At 33.9% G+C, this 25,154-nt stretch overlaps 2 protein-coding genes across 9 annotated transcripts in view; both read left to right on the forward strand.

The window, feature by feature from the left end:
• LOC113495472 (carbohydrate sulfotransferase 11-like) overlaps nt 1-25,154 on the forward strand; it is a 602,728-nt gene that overhangs the window by 264,764 nt on the left and 312,810 nt on the right. The window lies entirely within an intron of this gene.
• The window catches only part of LOC113495462 (cAMP-specific 3',5'-cyclic phosphodiesterase), a 301,983-nt gene that overhangs the window by 116,663 nt on the left and 160,166 nt on the right, over nt 1-25,154 (forward strand). Inside the window, exons 1-2 of one of the 6 annotated variants that reach the window (XM_026874204.1) lie at nt 2,412-2,497; nt 3,549-3,860. The exons of 3 other annotated variants lie outside the window; for them this stretch is intronic. In XM_026874204.1, coding sequence (XP_026730005.1) covers nt 3,718-3,860 — 143 coding nt within the window. In that variant the 5' untranslated portion in view covers nt 2,412-2,497; nt 3,549-3,717. Of the gene's footprint in view, nt 1-2,411; nt 2,498-3,548; nt 3,861-6,643; nt 15,572-25,154 lie in introns of those variants that run through there. 2 more of the 6 variants (XM_026874203.1, XM_026874201.1) reach the window with 2 other exon arrangements.

Genomic DNA, 25,154 nt, shown 5'->3' on the forward strand with positions numbered 1-25,154 from the left:
AGTCTAAGTTCCCCGTTATAGTCCGATAATAACGCCTACTGCGAAAAACGAGAGACTAAACGCTGAAAAGAAAGAGTTCAGTGTTTTATTACTTTATAATGAAGAGCGCTTCAATGTTTATTAAATAGAAAAAGTCTTGAATGCAGTTTTAACAACCTCTTCCTGACGACGGTGAATTTCGTATTTTGTATTTTTACGGTGTATTGAGAGCACGTAAAGTTAGTTGGTTTTTGGTAAATCATTTAAAAGACCTTACACCAAATCGTTTCAGTTTAAAGGCTCTTTAGGGCCCCATAGCAAAGGTAAAAAGGTATTCTATTTTATTCCATAACCAATTATTAATTAATCCAAACAAATCAGATTCTTCCTATGGTAAAGAAAACAAAACCGTATAAAAAGTGAATTCTACTCCATTTTCGGTCTTATTGAAAATTTCTCATGGAAAGTCAAAAACGATTTTAAAAGTAAGCCTTATAGCCTGCACAGTGGTTCTGTTGACGCTTCGTTAAGGTAGATGACGTTGATATGACGTATAAAACAGAAGAGAGAGACTCCAGTATGCCTAACACAAAAAGAACTGCAAACAATGCGATCGAAAAAAGAGAACATCTAGCCAGTTACTAACAAGAGACGTAGTGAAATGTGTTTATAACAGTTTTTGAGAATAACAGTTTAACTTAGTTTTGGCAGATAAATCGGTAACTGGCAAATCGCACCCAAAAATAAAAGAATAAAAAGAAATAATAGAAATACGCGTCACTTAAAAAACCGGGCATACCAACAGCGGCAACAGTGACGTATAGGGAAAATGGTCCGAATAACTGACATAGTATACTTTTCTTCAGAATTGCAGAAATTTGTAGCGAAGGCTGCTAGCATCACACTTCAAATGCCATCTCTTTGGATGCGATGCTTCTTAGAAGCTTTCTGAGTAAGCGGCAAAATATTCAACTCACATTCACCACTCATAATACGTGCACGGATTTTTTACAAAAAATCTCAGGCCCAATCGACCCTACCAAAAGTGGGTCGTAAGCCTTTCATAGAATTTCACATAAAATAAAGCTTGGAAAAAGTGCGAGTCAGATTACTCAAGGTTATCTATAAGAGGAATAAATTTCGGTATCTCAACTGTGAAAAAAATATTTATGGCTTAAAAGGTAAAGTAGTTTCGGGATCCCCATCAATTTAATTCGAGTTTCCAACTTTACGAGTATAACCCTTTCGTCGTTAAATTTAATGCGTCCAATTACTTGATTTTTAAGCGGTTCTAAATTTTCTTTCGGACATTCCGCGTCAGAAAGTTTTACTGCGATTTGGGATAAAATTTGCGCCTGTAAAAAGTTAATGAGGAAAAAAGGCATCAGTTGAGAGCAATCTTTCTTCTACAGTAAAATATTTCAGGCGGAAAATATTTGAGTGTGAGAAATGGGTACAATATCTTTTGCAAGAAGTTACTAAATTGCAGTTACTGTTGTGAAGGCATTTTTTGAGATGTGTTATAAATTAGCGAACCCTTTATTTTACTTATAGTGGAATGAAGATAATTTGGGAAACAAAGGTTGAATATTTTTTGGTGTATTTACTACACTTGCAGTTGTTTCGTGAAATGTGTATGTTTGGAAAGAGGTCGGGGTCGCGTCGCGGCCAGGTGTTCGGCAAGCAGCCAACAGAGGGCACAATAGTTCCGGTCCACAGTTGTATGGGATTATATCTGTCTACGCACCCATTGTGTATACAGATAATAACATTTATTAGCATACATGTGAAACAGGTATTTTTACAAGTCTTTTTTGTTATGATGTACATATACATGTAATCTAGGTTTCTTTTTGTAAATTTCCAAAATAGCTCATTATTTTCTATGGAAAATAAGCTGAACTCTAAGGTATAATTATGATATGGTATGAATGAAAGGAATGAATAGTAAGAATACGACGAGTAAAATTGTGTGATAACACACCAGTTCCAATTTGGCTCCTCAGATTTACCAAAAATAAAACTGTTTTTGTTATTTCAGTAACATTATGATAATATATTAATTAAATTAGGAAGGAAACGGCCTTCAACTGAATATAAATAACTGAACGATCAACAATCTCTCTGCCAAGTAATGTGGCTCAACATCAACAAAGAAAGATACCATTATAATAAACAGCTGATCTATATCATATATCATCATGTTCTCTTATATTATGCAACCTCAATTTAATAGCTGCAGTATTTGACTCTCGGCGCGTGTGAATAGGTATTAATAAAGACCGTTACGACGATATCATTCGTGTGATCCGTTGATGGTCAATATAATAAACTAGTTCTCATATTTAAATAAGTTAAAACCGTGACGTGATACACGCTATTTTAAATTTAGAACGAAACAAATAAACAAGTTTTAATGACGTCATTTGTATCCCGAATTTGATGTCGACTAAAAGTAACTTTAAATGTGTCTAACAGTGAAAATTCATCCACAAATATAGAATTAAACCATATCAGTGTGAGTTTCAGTTATGTCTTGCGTCTTGTATAATATTTCAATGCAACCATTTTCTTAATACAGGATTAGAAGCTCAAGCACATTTGCTTGTCCACTGTGTTCAGATGTATGCGCAGTATGCGCTTAGACTGAACGTGTTTAAGTTGAACACATTTTGTGTTGGTCAAGAGAAAATTCAATTTAGCGACAGGACGCTTGCATTGGTTTCAATCGGGATCCTATCTTGATAAAACATATTTCACAATAATATTGTCTTGGTTGAATCCTAGCGGGTTGTAGACTCCTCACATTTAGTAAAAAACCTTAATTCTGACTACACACAAAATAAATATGAAAAACTGTCAACACAAAATGCATAAATGTTTATGCATTTTAAGCTCTAATGAAGTAGACGGATTTTATACTGTTCTCTCGTTTTTAGACGGAAAAAATATTTGTTATCCCAAGCCAGTTTCACATTTGTCTTATCAACGTCATTCGTTTGAATGTCGTTACGTTTTTATACGTACATTGTGCTTTACATAAAGTAGCGATTAGAGAAAACCGTCAACGGTGAGATACATTAAAACAAATCTCTTTAACACCGACGTTGGTAAGCGGATGTAGCGATGGGGCTTCTCCGGCGATGCGACGTGACATCATCCTCAATGGAAAACCCTCGCAACCATTATACAAGAACCCACTTTATGACCTTTTTATAGCCCCATTGAACGAACCATAAACGAATAGTTCTTATGACTCTATAATATCTAAATCGTTGTTTTACTGTGATATTATTTTCGGGTGACTTATGAGTAGCTAATGGATATAGAGAGAAGACAAATTACATCATCTTCGCGTCTGATTCCCGCCTCACCATGAATATAACAAGACGTATGAATTAATGATATTTTAGCGAGACGTATTCACAAGTCGGCGTCGCAAGTGGGCGAAACGTTTATTAATTAAACCAAGATATGTATTCAGCAACACTTCCATGTATTTATGGAATCGTAATTTTTGTTGACTTGCATCAAGTCGCAAAAATTACAAGACATTTTTTCCGTTTCAGGTGACGTACATCAAATCAAACCGAATTTATTACTACGGAGCATATTGTTGAATTTTGATACACGATTTTCGGGATCTACAGACGTTTTTGAGGTGAAAGTTAATAGAAAAATGTTTGGTATTCTCGGTATAGAGTCTTTATACTAGGTATAAAGTTAGTTGGTGTTGTGATGAGTCGCCATCAGTTGCGTGTTCCCGAGGTGCGCGTGAGCGGGGCGCCGGCACAGGAGGAGGATGACCCGCCGACCGCGCTGCCGCCCTTCGCGCTCACGCTCGCCTCCATACCGAGGCGAAGGCATTCGTGGATATGCGGGTAAGTACTTCACATAAAACTCAAAAACTTCGAAATGCAACAAAAACATGTTGTATTACGGCTAAACACTAACACCTCTTAAACAATTGTTTTTCTACGGACTGTACCGAGCCTGTTATGTACTATACCAGTCACATAACAAATACACGCTCAATAGACGTCACAACTCAAAAACTGTCACACAGCGTGTCTGCATTCTTTTATTGTGATAGTCAACCACAATGAGATTCTAGTTCATATAATATTCATGTTTCTCGTAATAGAAACACACTTAGATTAGTTTCGCTTAATACGTACAGACAAAGAATATATCTCGAGTGTCGTGTCTACATTGAATAGACATTTTCAGCAGTGAGTGGCTATCTGCAAGACAAATATCAGTTAATATTCATGAGGGGCTCTGGCGATGGTCTGTCCCAGGCATTAGCACAACAATAGCCGGCCACGTAAACGTTTATCCTACCTAACCTTGACTATTGTACGGAGATCACCGTCTTCAACAGTATTTGTATTCAATACCCGTCGACGCTTTCACTGAAACTGTCCCGTGAATCATTATAACAGTGTAGCGCGTTTTCCCAAGCTCCCTGGGCTACATATCTTACGTTTTTATTAAAGACGATAAATTTTAAATTCTTTTGCTAGCGGTATTTTTATATAGGAAATTTGCAATGGGGACGAAAATCGACGTGAAGAGTAAGGTTTTTTCTTTCATCTGTCAGTGATATTTCATCGCGACATTAGAAGGCGCGTTGAAGGAAGCCATTAATCTGACATTGGCGTTTATTTATACGTTTCGTCCTACCGACATTTACTGAGGTCTTATTATAACATTTTGCAGAGCTATGCTGAAAAGTGTCCGTGGCTAGTGACACAGAAAACCTTTTGTAATTCCTGTGATCATTAAATCCCCGAAGCATTAAGAAAATGAGGTATCTAATCAATTATGCCGGTATCAATCTATTGTGACCTCCATTCTGTTAGGTATAAAGGTATATTTGTAGCTAGTGTGTTTTTCAGCTGTACGATTAAGCGGAAATAGTCCAATCTGGAAAATAGGAAATAAGTTCTAGCTTCCAATTAAAACGGCTTTGATGTTCTGATTGCCCCTGTTCACAGACACGTTTTTTTTTACATTTTTATATTCTCATCTACGTTTAAATAAACAGCTTCAAATAACTTCAATAAAAAAGTTATCAGAAATAAAACATTCAGAGGTTGAGTTTTCAATTTCCTTTAAAAACTTTGTAACTTGGTAAGACGGCCTTTTTATATGAGTTCAGCCGTCGTTAACTTTTGTACAGAGAACATTAAATATTTATTGTAACATAGAGTTCGTAAGATGTAACCAATTTTCAGTGGTAATGATAACGCAAATCGCGGAAAGTACAAAAATATTTAAAAAACAATGCTTATAGATCATCCATAGTTACTTTTATTTAAAACTAAAATATTCTATTTGATAAATCGAAATACCCTATTCTAAATGGCATATGAAAATATTTCGTAATAATCGACGAAATTCCATACTTCTAATAAAATTTTAACGTTAGTTTGTTGTTCAATATCAAGCAAGCTTAGCTTCAAGTACCTATTATGCATAATTTGCATACGTTTGTGAGTTTAGAATTGCGGGCTGGAGTTTATATTGGCCGTATGTAAACATATATCAAAGGCAAGCGCAGGCAATGTACTGTACACAAGTTGATAAATACTTATGTCCGGTTTCTATTAAATCTAATGTTCTATGTTCGTCGATGGTTTGAGTACAGTAACGCAATTTCCGTTTGTGTAGATTCAAAAAACGTTTTAGTGCCGTCCGATAGTTGATAACTGTGTAAAGTTGTTGGAAACATTTAGAAATTAATTGTTTAGTTAGATTTTAGTTAGTTACGGTAGGTACAAGTTTAGTGCTGTATGTTTTGGGGATCTGCGTTTTTGATGTATATTTTACTTGATGGCATTATAACTGAATTATCAGATTTGTACCAGGTCTAAAATTAAATAAGCTTTGGAAGAATGGCGAGGTCTTAAGCACTTAGGAAGCGGCGATGGGTGGGCGAAACTGGGTGCTGTCCAATGTAACCTGACCTTCAAAAAGTGCTACTAAGCCTAATTTGAATATATGAATTTTGATTTGATTTGACTCGAGTTGCTCTTTTAAAATGAAACTGGAATTGGTAACAAACCTATAAATTAAAGAAATTACAGAAAAATCATTCAGTCAGAGCTGATGCCTGCCCCAAGTTGTGCCTCAACACCCAGTCTTCTGCCTTGCGCATCTAATCCAAGCTAGCTACCTTTTTTACGTCATCGGACCTTATCGGTCTGAAGGGCGCCCTCCACTCCATCTATCGTGATCAAATAATATTTTCAAATATTGAACGACATTCATATGCTGGCGACGTCACTTAACTCCAACCAAAACCTAATGTCTAATCTAAATTCGATTGCTCTACCCGAGCGAGGAAAGTTTTATTCTAAATATATGAGACGCTTAATCCTCGCTATTAACCCTTCCAATGGAGATCCAGATAGATATTATGAGTTTGTTTACCCTTGGACTAAGTATTGCGGGGTTCACTTTTATTACAGCTTTTAGAATAATTCCTAGCAAGCGTGATTTGCGAGCGGACACTAAGATTAATTTTATTCAAAATGGCAGATTATTTTAAGATGTATCGAATTTAAAGACGGGTAAATTAAGTAATGTTTACGTATTTAGTGGTTAACGATTATATTATATGTAAATTAAAACAACTTTGCGAACTATATTACAAATAAAAACTACTAACACTTTTCTCTTTAATAGATACAAAATTTCTTTCGTGAAAAATATTTTTTTAAGTTTATAACTTCAAGTAACTTCTAGAAACTAATATATTGTCTAAGCAAGACTTCTAGAAATAAAATCTTCAGGTATATTTTCACTTATAAAACATCTCAGGAAAGTCAAACGAAACTCATATTTCTGCTGAAAAGCTTGCCTCGCGGTCGAGTCTGACCTTAGTATAACGCTTTCATCACTTTTGTTTTAGCCTCTTCAATCTTACTCAAAGGCCTGTCATTCCCGTGGACGGAGTCTGCAACGTCCGCACGTCCATACATATTAACTATGGGATCAAAAGTATTCAAAAGTTGTATTTCTATCCATAATTTGGCAGAGATAGTACGTGATGGTAGTATTAGTACAATATGCTTCCAGTTTTACGTAAGTAGGTCTGTATTTCGGCTCGCGTCCAAAACGGTACTTGTTGCGATATAAATTCAATTTAGTACTTTTGCCCCCGATAGTGTTTCTGAACTAACCACTTTGCCACTTAATATTTTATGACAGCTACTTTTATGGCACTTCGTTATGGTAATTGTATTCGTGTAGTTGTGTTATAATTGATACTAGAAATAGGTTTTCAATACAGAGATGTAGGAAACCCTGCGGCGTTATTGCTACAAGATAGCTGTGATTGTTAATTTTATAAGCGCAGTTTTGCATGTAATGATTTTTCTACTGGCTTTAAAAAGGGAGAGGTTTTAAATTTTGCTGTTTTTTATCAAACGTGAAATAGCTTGCGTCGCATAAAAATGTCGTCGAATTTGGCTGAGTTGTTTGGGTTTTGAAGTCGGTTGTATGTTTTTGTTTTTATAACAATATTATGTACAATGTTTTCTTTCGTTGCTATATTGCCTGACATTGAACATAACACTAATAATTATCTACAACTTACAAAAGATTCAAAATACTTTGAAACTGCAAAGTACTTACCGTCGTTTTAGATAGTCGGATATGGATTCCAACCCCTTTTATCTCATATAGTAATCTTCTCAAAGACTCTCTCAAACGATTCTGAAAGAATGCAATAAAAGAATTTCCCCGCGAGTCTGCATTGTCAGACAAATTAGTAATTCTTCGAACGTTGTACCCATAATAGTTGGGGCGAATGCGGTCAAGCCACCGAAGAATGTTAGGTATTCATCCTAATCTGTAGTACAAGATTTTTACGTGTAACTTTTTCAAACACAGCTTGTGATGTAGTCAGTAGATCTGACGAGCGATTCATAATTTTAAAAACTGGGCTAATTATTTTTTGCAAATTAAATTATTAACTTGTTGAAAAATATTTTAGTAGTGCAAAATAATGTATCTCTTCTTTAAATTAGGGACACGCACTATATAAGTGAGTTTTATAATTCTGTTTTCCTTGGAAATATACTTGGCAGTGTAAGCGAATTAGGGTAGTATACAAAGTGTCTTTTACGGTGTCTAAGGCTGTCTGAGCCGATTGCATTACCTGACGGTGTAGGAAGCCACGTGTAGCACGTTCTCACATAATATACAAAACAACTACCAAACCTAGACCCTTTGTAAGTATAGAGACTAAAACCTCCCCTTATACGAGCATTAACCATTCCCCTTTTCTGCACGTTTTTTACTTTCACATAATGCACTTTTATAAAGTGGGTATTCCACTTCATTTTTAAAAGACTGTTAGCATAATACTTTTATTCCCATCTTCTTGAAATGTAGAGCTTTTTACTTAAATAATGTTAACCCTTTTGTTATTTACCAACTTCGTCTGATAAAGTTCTGCCTAAGAAAAGATACGTGACCCTTAAAATTTATGCCGCGCAGCGGTGTTTGTGAATAAAACATTTTAAAATTACATAGCTTGTTATAGTTAGCGGAATAATAAATGCGAAACATAAACAAATTGTTATTGTATAGCGAGAAGAAGATTTCAGTTTTCTCGAAATGAAATTTGAATGCTGAAATCAACTCTAATGGCTTGGAAAACAACAAAAAATAACCTAAATAACAATAATCGCGGAATCTTCAAAAGCATCTTCGTTCATCAATCAATATCATTTATGATTTATCATGTCTTAATATAAAAGCAACCACTCAACATTATTTTCTATTACTTTTTCATCCGCAGCGCTCACTAGAAGTTACTAGGTGAGTAGTTCGCAAAAATCCAGGGATAGTTCGGCGTGATGTCCTTAAAATAAACGGTAATTGAATTTGGGATATGAAGCGAGTGTATTAGCTTAGTGGACTACCCACGGTACCTTCCCACCATTTTAATTCACTTACCTGAACCGCCCACTGGCAGTCCTGTTTTACGACTTTGCGCCTGCCTTGTTAGTACTACAATATATTCAATTGTCTTACTGTTTCCCGACCTCCGGAGTTTCTACTTCCACTCTGTTTAATGTGTTTACTTATTTTCATTAATTTTATACCACCGAAAGTTTCCAGCAATAAAATGAAATTTAATGTTGAGCAAATTAACTTGGAGGTCGTAAAATGTTGGTTTGTCTGTCGATAAATATGGCTGTCCAATTTTCGAACAAAGGAAAGTGTAGAAAGGAAGTTATTGTATTAGTTAGAGGGGATCATTTACAGTTTGTTCTCATTATTTATTCTGCTGGAGAGGAATAGTAATATTTCAAAGAGCAGCGTTCGTTTATGAGGAGTGGTCGCCCAGGAAGGCGCCATCAATCAACTGGGGCTGCATTGTCTACTGTTTAATGGGGCTTATGAACTCATTGTTGCCATAATTTAAGGGAAATTATCACGATTCACGTTGAATACTTGCTTTTCAATTTGTCAAGTGAATACAATTTGTGCGATGTAAGCAGTAAATGTATTTCACACTGTAATTTCCAAATCACACATTAGGGGTTTAAAAGTAACCTGCTATCATGTTCAAATTGATGTACATTGTATGGAGGGTTAGATTAAATACCTTGGTTTTTCTCGCCGTAATTTACTTTAAGTATTAAGATGTAGTTCTTGCTTAATCACTGTATTGATCAGACATTTAAGAGCTTTAACAATTAATCTGTCTTGTAGACTAATTTGCTTGCAAACTAATTCTTTGGGTCAACCTATTCATCAGAATTCGTGTCTCATTTGTCACTATGTACGCTGTCTTCACTTGTTAAAACTGGCGATTCTCATGAAAAATACTTGAAGAAAAAATGTAAATTCTTGGCAAATAAATTGTACACAAAGTAAAGTGCTTTCCTGAACGAGTGTCTTTATAGGCGTGATAAAACGAAGTGTGATAAACGTCTATGATTCTTAAAGATGTACCAAAATAGTTGGTCGTTAATATTTTGATGTACGGTGGTGGGTTTACATGAAACTTTGAAAAAAAAATGCATAATGACTAAAAATATGCATCATGTCATAAAATAATTACGCATTATTTGCACATCATTAAATCACAGGTATGTTATTAAGTGTGACAGTGTGTGAATATTCAAAGATGCGGTTTTGGACAGGGCGACATATTTGAAACTCTGCCACGAGTTATTCTGGTCCCGGCCGCGCGTAAACACCGACACGGAGACGATATTAGATATTATTATATCTTGCATTATTAATATACACCGATTATAAGTTCTACTTAAATTCAGTGATTTTTTTTTGAGATTTATTATTTTAGATATAGAACGCACTTGTGGCTGCCAGTGCTCTTTTAATACGCGATGTTTTATCACTGAGTCACATCTCAAACAGAGTATTTCATGTGCATAATAATTATCGTGAATCGAGCTTTCATTTAATTAGCGACAATGTTCAATTTATCAGACCTCATTTAATTAATTCGTTTTGTTCACCGTATGTGGTAATACAATAGTATGTAGTAGTTTTAGCAGGCCAAGCAGCCAAATCTAAAGCTCAAGTGACTTGCTTATATGAATTACTGAAGAGAATTATCGGTATACGCCTGAATACGAGTGTTTTATTTTAACTAATTGATCGTTTCGTAGTTAACCCCCATTCATTTAATTGCTCAGTGTTTTAAGAAATGATACTGATTAATACTCATTATAGACATTTGAATACAACTTTACATTATTTTTCCCCCTTATTATATTTTAGCAAATTAACAATAAATCTGATCATGTTTCGAAAACAGTGTGCAACGCTAAAGCCTATAATCAGGTGATAATATCAAGTAGAAACTCCGCTAACACTGCACATTTATTAAGTTTAACTTCGTTGAAACTGAAGCACGAGCCTTCAATTACAGACCTATTAAATTCTATCAAAGCTTCTTGAGTGACATCAAAGAGATTTCAGATCAGCCCTCAGCGTTTAGTAGCAAATATATACCGTTGATCATACAATACGAAGTGATTAATTTTGGTAGGAAAAAAGAAAAACATTTTCCAAGTATTTTTGTAGGTACCCGATTCATGAGTCACACGACAGCGGACACTGAGTAATATGGTCTATATTTTTAAGAATAGTAGACTGTTGTGAAGAAGACAGGTACATGTCATCGGTATCGCGACAATGTGGCTGTGAGGTGGCGCTAGATCCACTCGTGGCCGTAAGATGTGACGGTTTTCGTGGCGAGTCGCACGCGCAGTCCTCGCCACGCCTCGACCAATATAAACGTCGATCGAAATTAAAACATAACGAGAAAGTATGCGCGTTAGTTTATCTTACAGATCTGATGTGGTACTTACGTAGTGACCTCGGACCGTGCACTTATGAACACTTGTGCCGTGAATGTGATCAATGAAATTTTGTGTTTTATGTGATAGAAAAGTATTTTGTGATATCTGATGGTAATGTAGTAAAACAACGTGCTTTGTAACTGTTCAAATCAAACTGGCTTATCTATATTTTGATACGATTTTGAATGCGTACATTTCGAAATGCTACCGTGAAGTGAAGTTGGTAATTTTGGTAAACAAAGATTTTGGCGCCTTTTGTTCTACTCAGTCAGGAATTATACCTATCCATTAGGTTTAACTTAAATTAATATTTTACTTTATTACATTTTCTTTTTTTCGTTAAGGGAGTTTCGAATTGTACCTATTGCGTAGAAAATTGTAAAGTTATTTAAATTATTTGCGTAAGTTTATTCCGATCGCATACGTAACGTTGGCAAGAGATTCTTTCTCATCTTTCTATTATTTAAAGCTTCACTAGATTACTATAAATACAATTCTTAAATTAGTTTCGTTATAAACATCAATGAACCGTTATAATTAGTACACTATATTCTTACTAAAAGAAGTACTAGTATTTCGTCCAATAATATTGTTTAGAAAATAACAAACTTTAAAGTTATTTATAACGCTTATAATTAAGAACAAAGAGTGTTAGTTACTTTGCTTCATTGACACACGACATTTAATAACTATTTTCAATAATTCTGCAAAGATAACTCTCATAGTCCTGTAAATTAAAAAAAAACAGTCTTTGGGTACCTATGTGCAAAAGAGATGTCACTTTAGGCTGTGTATAGCGCTGTCACACTTCCACAATCATAATGATATTTAAGATGTGGTTGACCCTCAGGTCACATCAAGTGACCTGTCATAAGGTCACTGACTAATACACTGTTATCAGAAAGCTTAACGGGCGTGAAAACTATTTTATGTTTATAAATATTACTCATGTAGGTGTAGATACGCCACTGGAAACTAAACAATCAAATATATATGGCTCATAAATGAAAAATAATAATAATTGAATACGAAGATCATTGAACATGGCGAATAACTTCAATATCCATAGTTCATTTCACACCTCTGTTGTGTATACGACTTTCTATACGTGACAATCTATCCATAAGTCGAAAACTTAAACCACAAAATGAGTTCCTATAACATTATAAGTTATCAACTAAACTGATAAATTAACCTAATGACTCTTATCGCTGAACAAGTGAAAACAATGTAAAACAATATATATTAAACGATGTCAGTTTGATCGATTAACTTTTCCTTTTAGAGGCAATGAATAACTCACATTCGATAATGTTCCCGAGCATACAAAGGCGTGTGAAAATTGCCTCGACATTTTGCAGTAGGTACATCACAATAGAGAGAAATTGCTCTCCAATTTTATTTTTCCAACACGTGATTTCGGATAAAACTTTAATAACGTTATTAACTTTAAGAATTTATAATATTAATTTTGTTTAAGAGAGACTCTTGATGACTTTGGCATGGTTTTAGTCATTATTGTTGCATATTGGCTTTTTATTTACGCAAATGACATCAATATTATTATATTAGAATCTATTGTCAAATGCATTCAATTTTAAACGATTAAGTAACACACACAACACACGACACTTAACAAAGAGTAAAATGGGTTGAAATTTTCAATTTCATTTTGCAGACAATGTACATAGGTACATACTTATAATAAAAGCCATTTCAGTATAATATAGTGATATTGCTTTTATTAAAGTAATGAGGCTTTATTGCCTTAACTCGCCATTTATAACATCATATTCGCACACTATCTATACCTAAGTTATATTACCAAGCTACTTAAATAAATCTTTTATAAATTAATGTTTATCTGTAGCTTTTACCTTGTGGATATAAGTTTCTCAGGGTTTAAGTTATTTCCATGACAACTTTTATAAAAATCGGTTTACTGATTTAGACTATGAACTTCACAAATTACTTAATTTTCTATTGAAAAAACAATCTCTTATATCGGTTCAATAGATGTTATTACAGGTACCTGCTTGGTTATTAAATAATTACATAAGGCCGTATTAATTGGTTTAGGTATAGGTAAACATATCATTAGGCTTTGTCCACTGAAGGTGGCTTAATAACCAGAGACTCATTACTCATTATTTAGATTCTAATTACACTTAACATGAATTTAATTTAAGTACCTAATCATTGAGCCCAATCTAACTAGTTTTTTTCTATAATCTAACCTAGAGTTGTAACAGATGAAAGTTCTGATAACAACGATTAAGCGAAATCTAAGGCCGTTAGCGAACTGGTAACAACACTAGTTTGTTCTTATATAGACGTTCTACTAATGATGGTGATACACTGGACTACATCCTTGTAATGTAAAGTTAGTTTTTTTGAATTTTCAAACTTCGCCCTTTCCATAACGCCCGCGCTCATGCAAAAGCTCTACAAAATGTTCGATTCGAAAAGGATTTTTATCGAGCGCCTTTTTGTTCCGTTACAAGTAAATGCTCAAGTGTGTCAATACCATAATGTAAATATAATAAGGGCGTTTAGTACACATATCAATAAAATACAAATAAATAATTCTGACACAACTAAATGAGGAATACCAACAAACTTCATCCTAGTTGCTATTTATTCGATAAACATTGGTAGTTGATTAAATATGTATTAAAATACAACATATGAGTAAAGAATAGAAAACTTCATAATAACTGCTTTATCAATGTTTAATTGGCACGAGCGAATTTAAACGGTATCCTGGAAAATGCGGTTCTCCCATACAAATTTCATGAGCCGATGACAATTTTTGTACAGCAAAAGCATAATTTCATAACCGTATAGAACTGCGCATTATAAATTGGTCTAAAACATCTATTTGGTTATGATACTTTAAAACCTTCTTTGTGTTAGCACGTGCTAATAGTCACATGAAAATAATACGTGTCAAGACTTGATGGAAAGATTGGCTAGAAAGCAAGGATATAGTGTAACCAAATTATCTGCCTTAAGTACGCTGATCGTAATATTTTTGCGTGTTAGATTTTCATTTCATTTCATCATTTCGTTTTAAAATAATGATTGGTCGGCTATTCAAGAACTTCTTTAACAATTCTAGTATGGATTCAGTAATTTTAAATTAAGCTGGCTAAATTACTTGAATGACATTCATGAGATTACAAAGAATTAGAATTATAATTGTTTAATTGAAATTAATGCCTTACTTTTACTTACCAATTTTTATACAATGGTTGGAACAGCGAGTATTTATACATTTAAATGAATGTTACAACGTACCTGTATACTTTGTTTCTTTAAGCATAACTTTCCTGCACAGTCCACTGACTCCACAACTCCAACATCACCGCTATCTCCACAACAAACATTTACATTAACTTATCGATGTATGTACTACATATTATTTTATGATAAATAGGTTAGACTAGTTATCTATACATACATTATAGAATTTGTATGACGCAGTATAATCAATGTACCTAAGTATAACAATAGTTTGTGTACTGACTACAGCCGGCGCGCGGCGTCCCGTTCTGAAATGAAACAACCTCTCAAGGGGACAAATTAATGTGTTTTGGGACCTATTTCTCATTTTGATACTCTTTATCCATAGCCTTGGTTTATTTTAATATTACATCAACAGAATATTAAGATTATGTTTATTTACATTGCAGACAAGGAGAATAATGAGTAGTGATAATGCTTACTCGACTTTATTTGGTACGCCTGTCTTAATAGACATATTAAATAGCTTTAATATTTACTCAATATTAATAAAACATCCTAATATAACCGTAAATACAAACCATAACGAAAATAAAACGTTCGTAACGTGTAGCATGCAAGTAACATAATTATTAAATGTTTTATTACTATTTTCTACACATTTTTCTTTACTTCACGTTGTTTTGCTACTTTACAATCACAAAGCACTTAACTAAATTATAAAAATGTAAAGAAAAAAAATATTGAAGATTTAGATGAGATAATGTGAAAGTTCGTACCAGCGCCATCTAGAATTCAGTGCCAACATTACTCTTACCAAGAAACGAACCATTTCGAACAATGTTGCCAATCGCTGAAACGGACGAGGGCGCCACTGCTCGGTTGTCGATGAATGCCAGGCATCGACGAACGCGCGACCGAGTCGTGACTGCTGAAATGCGAGCGGTGCGGCGCCGCCGGGGTTGGACTGTAGTGGGCTCTGAAACTAGGTAAGTGCCAGCTCCGCCACCAGATGACGCTATCATCAGTTTTCAGATATACCACTAACCTATAAGACTTGGTAAGGATATGTATACCTAAAGCTGAAATATATTAATTATTTGTTAAAATGTTAAAGAAAACAATTACGAAATTAACTAAAAGAACAAAAGAAAACGTTTGAATTTGCAACAAAAAATATCTAGGACAAAATTTCAATCAGCTGTAAATTGTTGTTTCAGAAAGCTTTTTTATCATGAAACAGTAAGGCGTGAGATAAATACAACATTTTTCAACATTATCATCGTCTGACTTTATCTGGAGGCGAGGTTTGGAAGCGCTGTAATTGCCAATTAGCTGGGCCCGTGGGCCATGTTGAGCACACTACAGCCATTTCATTTGGTAAATGTTTATTTAGAAAAGTTGAAGGTATTTCGTGAAGTTTTTACAGATCTAAGACGTTAAGGACCTGTGCTACATTAATTAGGTCCTGTTTCTTAGTTAATACAACATGAATTTGTAACTTCTGAAAACAAAAGAAACACCTTAAAGTTTCTAGATCATCAAGAGCAAGCAAATGGAAACTAAAGTCTGAGAATTATGTAAATATAAAATTCAATTCCAGTTCTTGAAATCGAAAAAAAAGAGCCAAGTTAAATATTTTTTTTAGATAGAAAGCAATTTCAAGTCTATCAAAATACTGAATTTTTGTTAGTTGGTCTCTCAAAATATTCCTAAAGACGAGCCAAAAATACATAAAGATGAAAGGGTGATTTTTTCGTTTCACACGTTCATTTCTTTTCTTTGTGTTCGGCATTTACCATAACCGCGTGAATGTAGGGTTCAACGTTCAACATAGTTTGTTCAACACATGTTTGTGTAAAGATATCAAAGACTTATATCTTAAGGCGAAAGACCTTGGTATTTGTTGTGAGAGTATCTACAAATGTTAATGTTATGCAATACTGGAACACACTTTGTTTTGTTATTCCATCACAAATGCGAACAGTTTGATGTTTCAATATTTTGAATATATTACTCAATCACGTTTTAGTGGCTTAAAGGATTTCTGTGAATCATTATTATGCAGATTAAAATAGTAATTTAACAATAATGAACTTGTTGCTTACGATGACTTGACTGATGATGACTGACTTAAATTATTAGATTTTATTGTTTCGTAGCATATGGGTTAAAAATGGAACCATAATACCGTTATACTGCCGTTTGGCCGTCCGTCAACAGACTGTATCTCATGATCATGAACCGTGAAAAAGTTCCACCACAGTAAAATACCAAAAATAAACATTATTCAAGTCACAAAATATAATATAATATAAATATTAAATATTACTTAATGAAATATCAGATAAAACTTGAAGATAATTCCCACGTGAAATATAGTTAGCTCTAAAAAAGGAATTTAATGTTACTAAAGTATATTTCTTGGATACCTTTATTAACAGGTAGGTAAGATAAATATTTTTAGAGTATACTAGCTGACCCAGCAAACTTTGTTTTTCCTAATAAATTTCTTCTAGTTGTATCTTTTTTGATGCCACATTATAAAAAGAAAATATATTTTTTTTTAGTGTGAGCAACCCTTATCATTTCGGGGTATGAAAAATAGTCGATTCTCAGACCTACTGAATACGCATATAAAATTTGGTAAAAATCGGTTAAGCCGTTTCGGAGGAGTACGGTAACTAACTTCGTGACACGGGAATTTTATATATTAGATTTATTTTAATTTCCTTTTTTAGGTTAAAACATTAGCTATTTTAATAACCAGAGAAAAGCACAGTTTACTTATAATCAGAACTATCAAAGTATTGAAATAAATAAGTCCACTAATATTATAACGAGAAAGTTTGTACCTATAGATGTGTGGATGATTGTTCTTCTCTCATGCACTGAACGGAATTAGACGAAACCTGTTACATAGATAGTTTTTAGCTCGGATTCACACATAGGATAGTTTTATCTCGATTTTATGTTCCGTGGGATCATTTTCGATGTGTAGTAGGCGATCTCGCGGGCAACAGCTAGTATTACATATTTATGTAAGCTTAATTGACTACAAGCCACAAAATGTTTACTAAAAACACATCTAAATAAATGGTAATCAATTAAGACCTTCAGCTTTGAGACAGCCACCTACAGCCACTTAATATTCAAACTCCTACTAAACTAATTGGTGTGTTCCCTCGCTTACATAGAGTTACCAAACTTCACAGTAATCACTTTCAGCGTTCCTTTTGACTCTAATTTGTAACTATATTTTCTCTACACAATTTTGTGTATGAAAATAATTATTATCAATGTGTTGAAAATCATTAGTAAAAGATCATTATTATGAAAACCAGACAAAGCAACCTCTCTGGGTTTCCTGGGGACGGGACTTAGCTCATGCCTTAATATCTCAAGGAACTACTAGCGTCTTCGGTTATGAGGCGGCATAAGCCTTTGATACTTCGCAACTTAACCTTCCAAATATTTAAGGATCCACACACACTCACATTGAATCTTACATAGGCAAGCGTTGGAAACTAAACTTCGCCAGCTATCAGATAACGTCAGAAGTTTACAAGTTCACAACGGAATGAGGGCAATACTTATATACGCATTAAAGCTTGTTCTACCAAGGATGCGTCACAATTCACAAAAATATTAATTTGTAAAGATTCTTCCTAATTCACCACCACTGACTAACAATAGAATATTTTCTTTTACCCATACTAATCAATTCAGCCCTTGTGTACGCGAGAGACCCAATCTTAGAAAAATCATCGTTGGGACACATTAACACTTGCCCGATGCTCGATGGATCGAAACCACGACACATCACCATCGGTGTTTTTGATTGGGTCCACCACTGGGCTATCCATGCAGTAAAATTTTCATAAAAGAATGATTTGCAGCTTCAATAGCAAAATAAAATGAAACATTCCGTTCGTACTAATCCTTGTGCAGATAGATTAAATTAAGTGATTCTCTTGTGTATATTAAACAGATTATGTTAACAGCGTACGACTAATACATGACAATGCAACTATTTCACTGATATTGTGAATGTTTATTATTCTCTTGGGTTTCAGCGTTTTCATGCTCGTGACTAATTAAATATTGCTAACTAGGTTTCTGATTAAAAGCTCTGCTTTGTCGTTTAATCTGTTTTTATGGTAAAAAATTTTAGACAGCCTAATGACTGGTGAATTTGAAATGATTACTTTAAATCTCTTTCATTCAACTGCAAACCGGACTGTCGCTGGCGGTTCCGTACAAAAAGACTAAAGAAATGCAAATTATTTTATTATTTCAGTATGCAGCAGGCATACTGAAATAATTGTATCTGAAATACAACACGAGAGCGCTACATTCTCAGATTAAATTAAAAAGCATTTTATGAATACAATACAATTTGTGCCTTAATTCCATATTCTTAAAGGTGAAAACAGGGTGGTAGCTGTTTAATTTGTTTCTACCTCCGATGACTATTTGTTCAAGATTTTACTTTTGTGTATTAAACTTTTCCTTCTCAAATAAACCGGTAATTAGCCGCAAGAAAAAGAACTATTCAGAATGTTTATATTGTTGGACTTTTGTATTAAGTTTGTAATGGAATTGTTCCTTTATACACATAATTTAGATTTAAGATTGAAAACTTGATTTTTTATAAGAGTTTTGTTTTGTAGTAATAGCACAGTAGTAGTATATAACTACTCTCTACTCTATACTATATAGGTATATTACTCTACTGTAGTACACATAATTGGTAGTAAGTAGTAGAACATAATTAAATTGAAACTGAATATTTCTTAATTAAACTACACCTATCTTAGTCGACTGATAAAGAATCCCCCAGGAATTAATCCGGCCATTGTACACATATTATGTTTCAGCAGAATAAAATAACTAAATATTTGAATGTAATAAAACACCTTATTTATATTCCTAATTCAATATTGGGAATATCCTAAACATATGCACATATTTCTTTTGTTTCTTGATCGATCTATTGCTCTCCATAAAAACTCCAATGTTTTTCATTCAGAATACAAAGAGCCTGTTTATTTTGCAAACCTTTTTAGGTTTTGTTGGAAAAGGCTCCCAATCAGCTGGCTGTCTACCAACAAATGGAATATACGGGAACTAGTCGATTTATAGTAGAATATGTTTCATAGAATATATTCAGAAGCGTTCGGAGAAATTGACTTCACACGTAAAAGAGACTATCGTTTATTAGAAACTAGCTTTTCGCCAGCGGTTTCGCCCGCGTCGAGGTCTATTACATCACGTTTCCAAGAGAACTCTTGAAAAGTCCGGGATAATAACTATCCTATGTTCTTTCTCAAGGTCTACTCTATCTCTGTACCAAATTTTATTAAAATCAGTTCAGTGGTTTAGCGTAACAGACAGTCAGTCAGACAGAGTTACTTTCGCAATTATAATATTAGTAGGAACTAGTAGGGACAACATCTAACTTTTTGAAGCCATAGCGGTTATATACACCTATCCGAAAAACACCACAAATAAGCGGGTGAACGTATCATTTAGTTCAATACAAATTTATTGTACTTTAATTTTACATTTTGTTTAAAAAATAAACAGTGAAATATCTGCCTGTTGTTCGTATTATTCTGTCTACTTTAGGCCCAGCGGATCTGTCGAATAGGATTAAAGGATTACTGCGTTATTCGAATGGGATTCTGGCATTATATTTTTTGTTTTATGGACAATTCACCAATGATTTATGCCTGGTGATTCTATTTTTGGATACTTACTTTTTTGGTTAAGCTAGCGCAATTATTTACCTATATTTGAAGTAGAATTACACATACGTGACAGTAAGTTTGTTCCCTGGTTACAGCTTATGGAAAACCACTCTGGTGGTTTAGTCAGTCCCGGCAAACTTCTCACCATTCCATGGGTTACGATATGCATATATACATTAACTGGGTCACAAAAACGTATACAAATATATGATGAGCTAATAGTAATAAACAAAAGACGGTGAAATACCAGTAAAAGTATTAGAGTTGAGTCATTGGCTGCGCTCAAGCTGTGAATACCTGAAGTGTTTCCATGATTCGTCACCAGCCACGCTCAACTTGTTCAGGTGACGGGCGATGAGCTACTGCCCCGGGCTGTTGGCAGTCTGCCCTTACGGATATAGACGGAGACACTGCGTACCGCATACCCTTCGCGTATTGAACACATGTTCTTAAGAGAAGCGTTGAGAGAAAGCGGGAAGTCAACACTTGTTGAGTTTTTTATTTTATGATGGACCTACAAAAGAAAATGAAAAAAGGTTGTTTATTTTTAAAATGAGTAACAATATCTAATTTAATTTTTATTTAAATAAAAGTGACTTTGTCAAAACGAAATATTTTTTCACTTAAATCCTAAAGATAATGTATAAATAAATAACAAAAAAATAATCTTATACCGCTTTGAATATTGTTCTTGCCGAATTACAAAGAGAGCTTAGAAGATACGATAAACTCATTAACGTACAATTTATGTATGTCTGTTACCGCTTTACAGATCTGCTCCCGGCTGTAGGTTGGTACAAGATTATGATAACGAAATTGAAACGCATCATTAATGTAACTCGTATTCAAATTCATTTTCCAAATAAATTTATTTTGGAACTTCTTTAATCAAGATCATCATAAGAAGAAAAACGTGAATTCTTTCCCAACTCATGTTTCAATATTAAACTTACACATTATTTCCCATAATTTTCAAATTCCTAATACGATTTTTCTATCGGACAAGTTTTGATTTCTACCTAAATCTGCGCAAACAAGCCTCTATTAATCAAATAACCATAAATTATCTCAAACATTAATTAAATCATAACATGGTATATACTTAAGTAAATAAACTGACAATCAACATTAATGATGCGTTGACGAGACCGTGAGACGAGACAGATGAGATTCGCGCCGTAATATTTATGATAGCTAATATCATTTGGCAACTAATCCCAAGATTATCTGAATCTCATTATGTGTAAGTTATAGCAATGGTAAGCGACATCATTGTCTTATACAAAGAAGGTCAATAAGGAAGAAGAGTGGGTGAAAAAGGTTAAAACATTTTAGTTTGTCAGATTTATAATAAAATATTAGCACATATTTTTGCCCTTATCAGAACAAGAAAAACTGTCAAAGAAAACCTGCTTTGAAGTTTACGGGAAATTTTCCGAAGTCCTGACTTCACGACTTCGTTTCTAATTGACAACATGTACATTAACTAAAGCATAATAAAAAGACTTGACAGTTGATAAAGAAAAATTATGTTGATTTTCTTTTAACAGGTCAAACTCTTTTGGGACGCATTCCAAAACGTGTAACTGGTTCGCAATTTAAATTGACTTCCAAGCCGCTAACAAGATAAAAACAAAAAAAAAAGAACATTCTTGAGTAGGCAGCAGCTATTTGCAATGCATGAACTATTTCAAAATTGAAAAAAAAAGTTACAGCATAACATTATAACAACACTTGACTGGTTACTAACCGCTTCAATTTGCACTGAAGTGCTAAATAAAAATAGTCATAAAATCCACCTCTTTAATAAAACCCAAACCTGTTTTACGGCAAAATAAAAAAATCCACTTGATGGATTTCTTTACATACCATGCTATCAAACATTATTATAATACATCCTCCCAAATCTCATCACTTACGTAATACGGGATTTCTGCAACGATGCTTTACATATCTTTCCTCATTCCAGTACTAAAATTATGACGGTAATATTAATATTTTCGTAGATATCAATTCCAGTTTGAATATTGAAACGGCCAGTGTCTGCGGTGTATTGACAGCTGACCGCTGCACGATTTTCAGATGTATGGATGTGTGCGAGGGCGTGTTTATAGACTATGTGTGTTATGCAAATTTTGTTTCCGCAAAATTAGGAGGGGACCTGATGCAGATTTGACTGTAGAATAAAATACAATGTCTAATATGTGTATATTACTAACATTTTTGTGTATTATGAAATCTTTAAATAGAGTAAATATGTTCCTAGAAGACCCCTTTAAACATTCACAATTACTTACGATTTCACATATTCATAAGAAAATTTCAAACACCGTTGAAGTTAAATTGAAGCAACACGCTGATGTAAATTAATTCTAAGATATTAATATCTTGTAATATTAAAACGAGCTTACTTTGTGTATTTAAAAGGTATTTCCCAACAAATTAGTTAAAACTGAAGTGGTGATGTAAGAGGGGCGGATTTCGAGATAAGGCTGTCTGAGGCAGGCCGGTCCAATCCCGGATTATAGCTGGCCCCGGGGAGAGCTAATCCCGTTCCTGTTTTATATTCTAATGTCTAGACATAAATTAAGAATTTCCTGATCAAAACTGAACTTTTGCAAGCGAAGCTGAGTGGACGGGGTATTTAGACTAATTAAAATGGGATATAAATTTTCTCGGAGATAAACAAAAAGTTGTGACATTTAAAGGGACTTATCAACATTTTTATTTGACCGTCGACTTCATTGTTTTAAGGCTTTGTAATAATACAGAATTTAGAAAACATACTTTTGTGTAGTAAATAATAAATGAGTTATATTGTGAAAGACTAATACCAATTTCTAAAGTGGTTAAGTGTCGATGCTAATTTTGTTCGACATCTTAAGAGGACGCGTATGCATTAATTACTACCGAAACCTGCAGACTCACACCGAGTTATTATCAACACTATCAGTCGAACTGTTTTCGTTTAAGTTTTATTAATTAATCATGCGTCGGACGTAAACACTCGTGCTTGTATCCTTAGGGAATCGTGCGGAAATTTAAACACGAACCGAATTACGAACCGTCAACACCCCTGAGATGAAACCATTTATGTTGATTCATTATTTATAGAGACTAAATTTGTAGTGCGAAGACTGTCAGTTGTTTTATAGAGACAGCTCTCTCGGCAGCCCACTTTACTCTTCAGTAGCGAATAGCGATTAAGAAACTGTATTTGATGAATGGAATACGCGAGGACTTCAAATCTTTAGTGTTAATCCATTGTCTGTTAGAGTTACTTAAATGTATTCGACTGTAAATAGGCAAATATATCCCCAGACTTGAAAGCGCATTTAGCTTTGTTCGTTCCTTCGTTGTTATTCTTTTTGTAATAGGTATGATTAAGTGTAATATGAAATAAGAGAAATTCTGAATCTAGCCAATTTAAACCTCTTTACTAACTAAATCTCAATTGGATAATGACAGCTTTCGTTAAGTAATATCCTGTTAAAAGACGAGACGTCAAACTCAGATTTCAGAATACGATCTCTGTTGTATAAACGATGGTTCAATTAATTCTTAATCAACAAAATTCTACCGTAAAATGATTTAACAATAATCTGTTGAGTGCGCAGTAATCGACTTATTCGTTCGCCAAGCCCTTTTAATCTTTAACCCTTTTATTATAGGAAGCAACAATAGCTTTATCAATACAAAAATAAACGGTACCAGGAAATGAATCGGAACAAAATTGGAATTATCTTCAACATTTACAAAGGTCAAGATTCCCCTTTAAAGTCAACGGTAAATAAAGGTTTGTAAAATGTCATGTGTTAAATAAGGCTTAAACTAGGTTAGCAATAGCTGTCATGATATTTAAATAAAAACCAAGATTTGAAAACACACACACCATTCCGTTTAAACGGGTTTTAAACTTCGAATAGAATAGAAGGTTTATATTTTGTTTTTGCCGTAGTACTCCGTTACTTACTTATTTAAAACTGAACTGTTAATACCTACGTACGTATAATGTCCGTCTTGTTAGATGATAATAATAATGGAACAGTATTTTGCTTGATTGCATACATCAATCAACGCAAGGTTCAAGCATTAGTAGGCTAATGTTAAATCAATACTTGATTTGATTAATCTCTCGTTTATCCTAGCATAAAATAAATAGTGTAAATTATGATTGAAGTCATAGACAGATAGTAAAACCTACGACGTCGTCACATTCGCGTTAGATCACGATTAAACACTCCGTGCATTTAAAATAACTCAGGAGATCCCTTCCGCAATTCATTTATTTATGCCTTACATTAGAAATACCTACTTTTTTTTAGTTATTGGCTTCACAAAATTGTTATTCAGATAATTCAATGACGCAAAGGTCACTCACACACATTTATCGAGATTTCAAGTCTAGTTTCGAATTCAACCGGAGTCCTTAATCATGAGCTAAAGCGGGGTCGTAGACTGTAAACCTATATTAAATGATGCAAACATCATTTAATAATTAACCATGCTCACGAAAGTTACTGCTAAAAAATCACAGATTGTTATAATCAAATAGTTACAGCAACAGCACTTAGGTTTTGCCTCCTCTATGGTCGAGTTTTAATTATCCTCGTAACTGCAGTTCCCACATTAATGCTTGAAATTCCTATTAAAGCTACTGCAATTTTCATTATAATCCAGGAAATCCCAGCCCCAAGCACCGCTTCCAGTGCAAACTGTAGTTTTTGTAATTTACCAGTGAAAACGCAAGTGAACGTGAAATTCAAATATTGCAAGTTAACAAAATTACCTTATGGTGGTGGTACACAGGGTCTTCTCT

Source organism: Trichoplusia ni, chromosome 6, assembly GCF_003590095.1.
Source record: "Trichoplusia ni isolate ovarian cell line Hi5 chromosome 6, tn1, whole genome shotgun sequence".
NCBI lineage: Eukaryota > Metazoa > Arthropoda > Insecta > Lepidoptera > Noctuidae > Trichoplusia > Trichoplusia ni.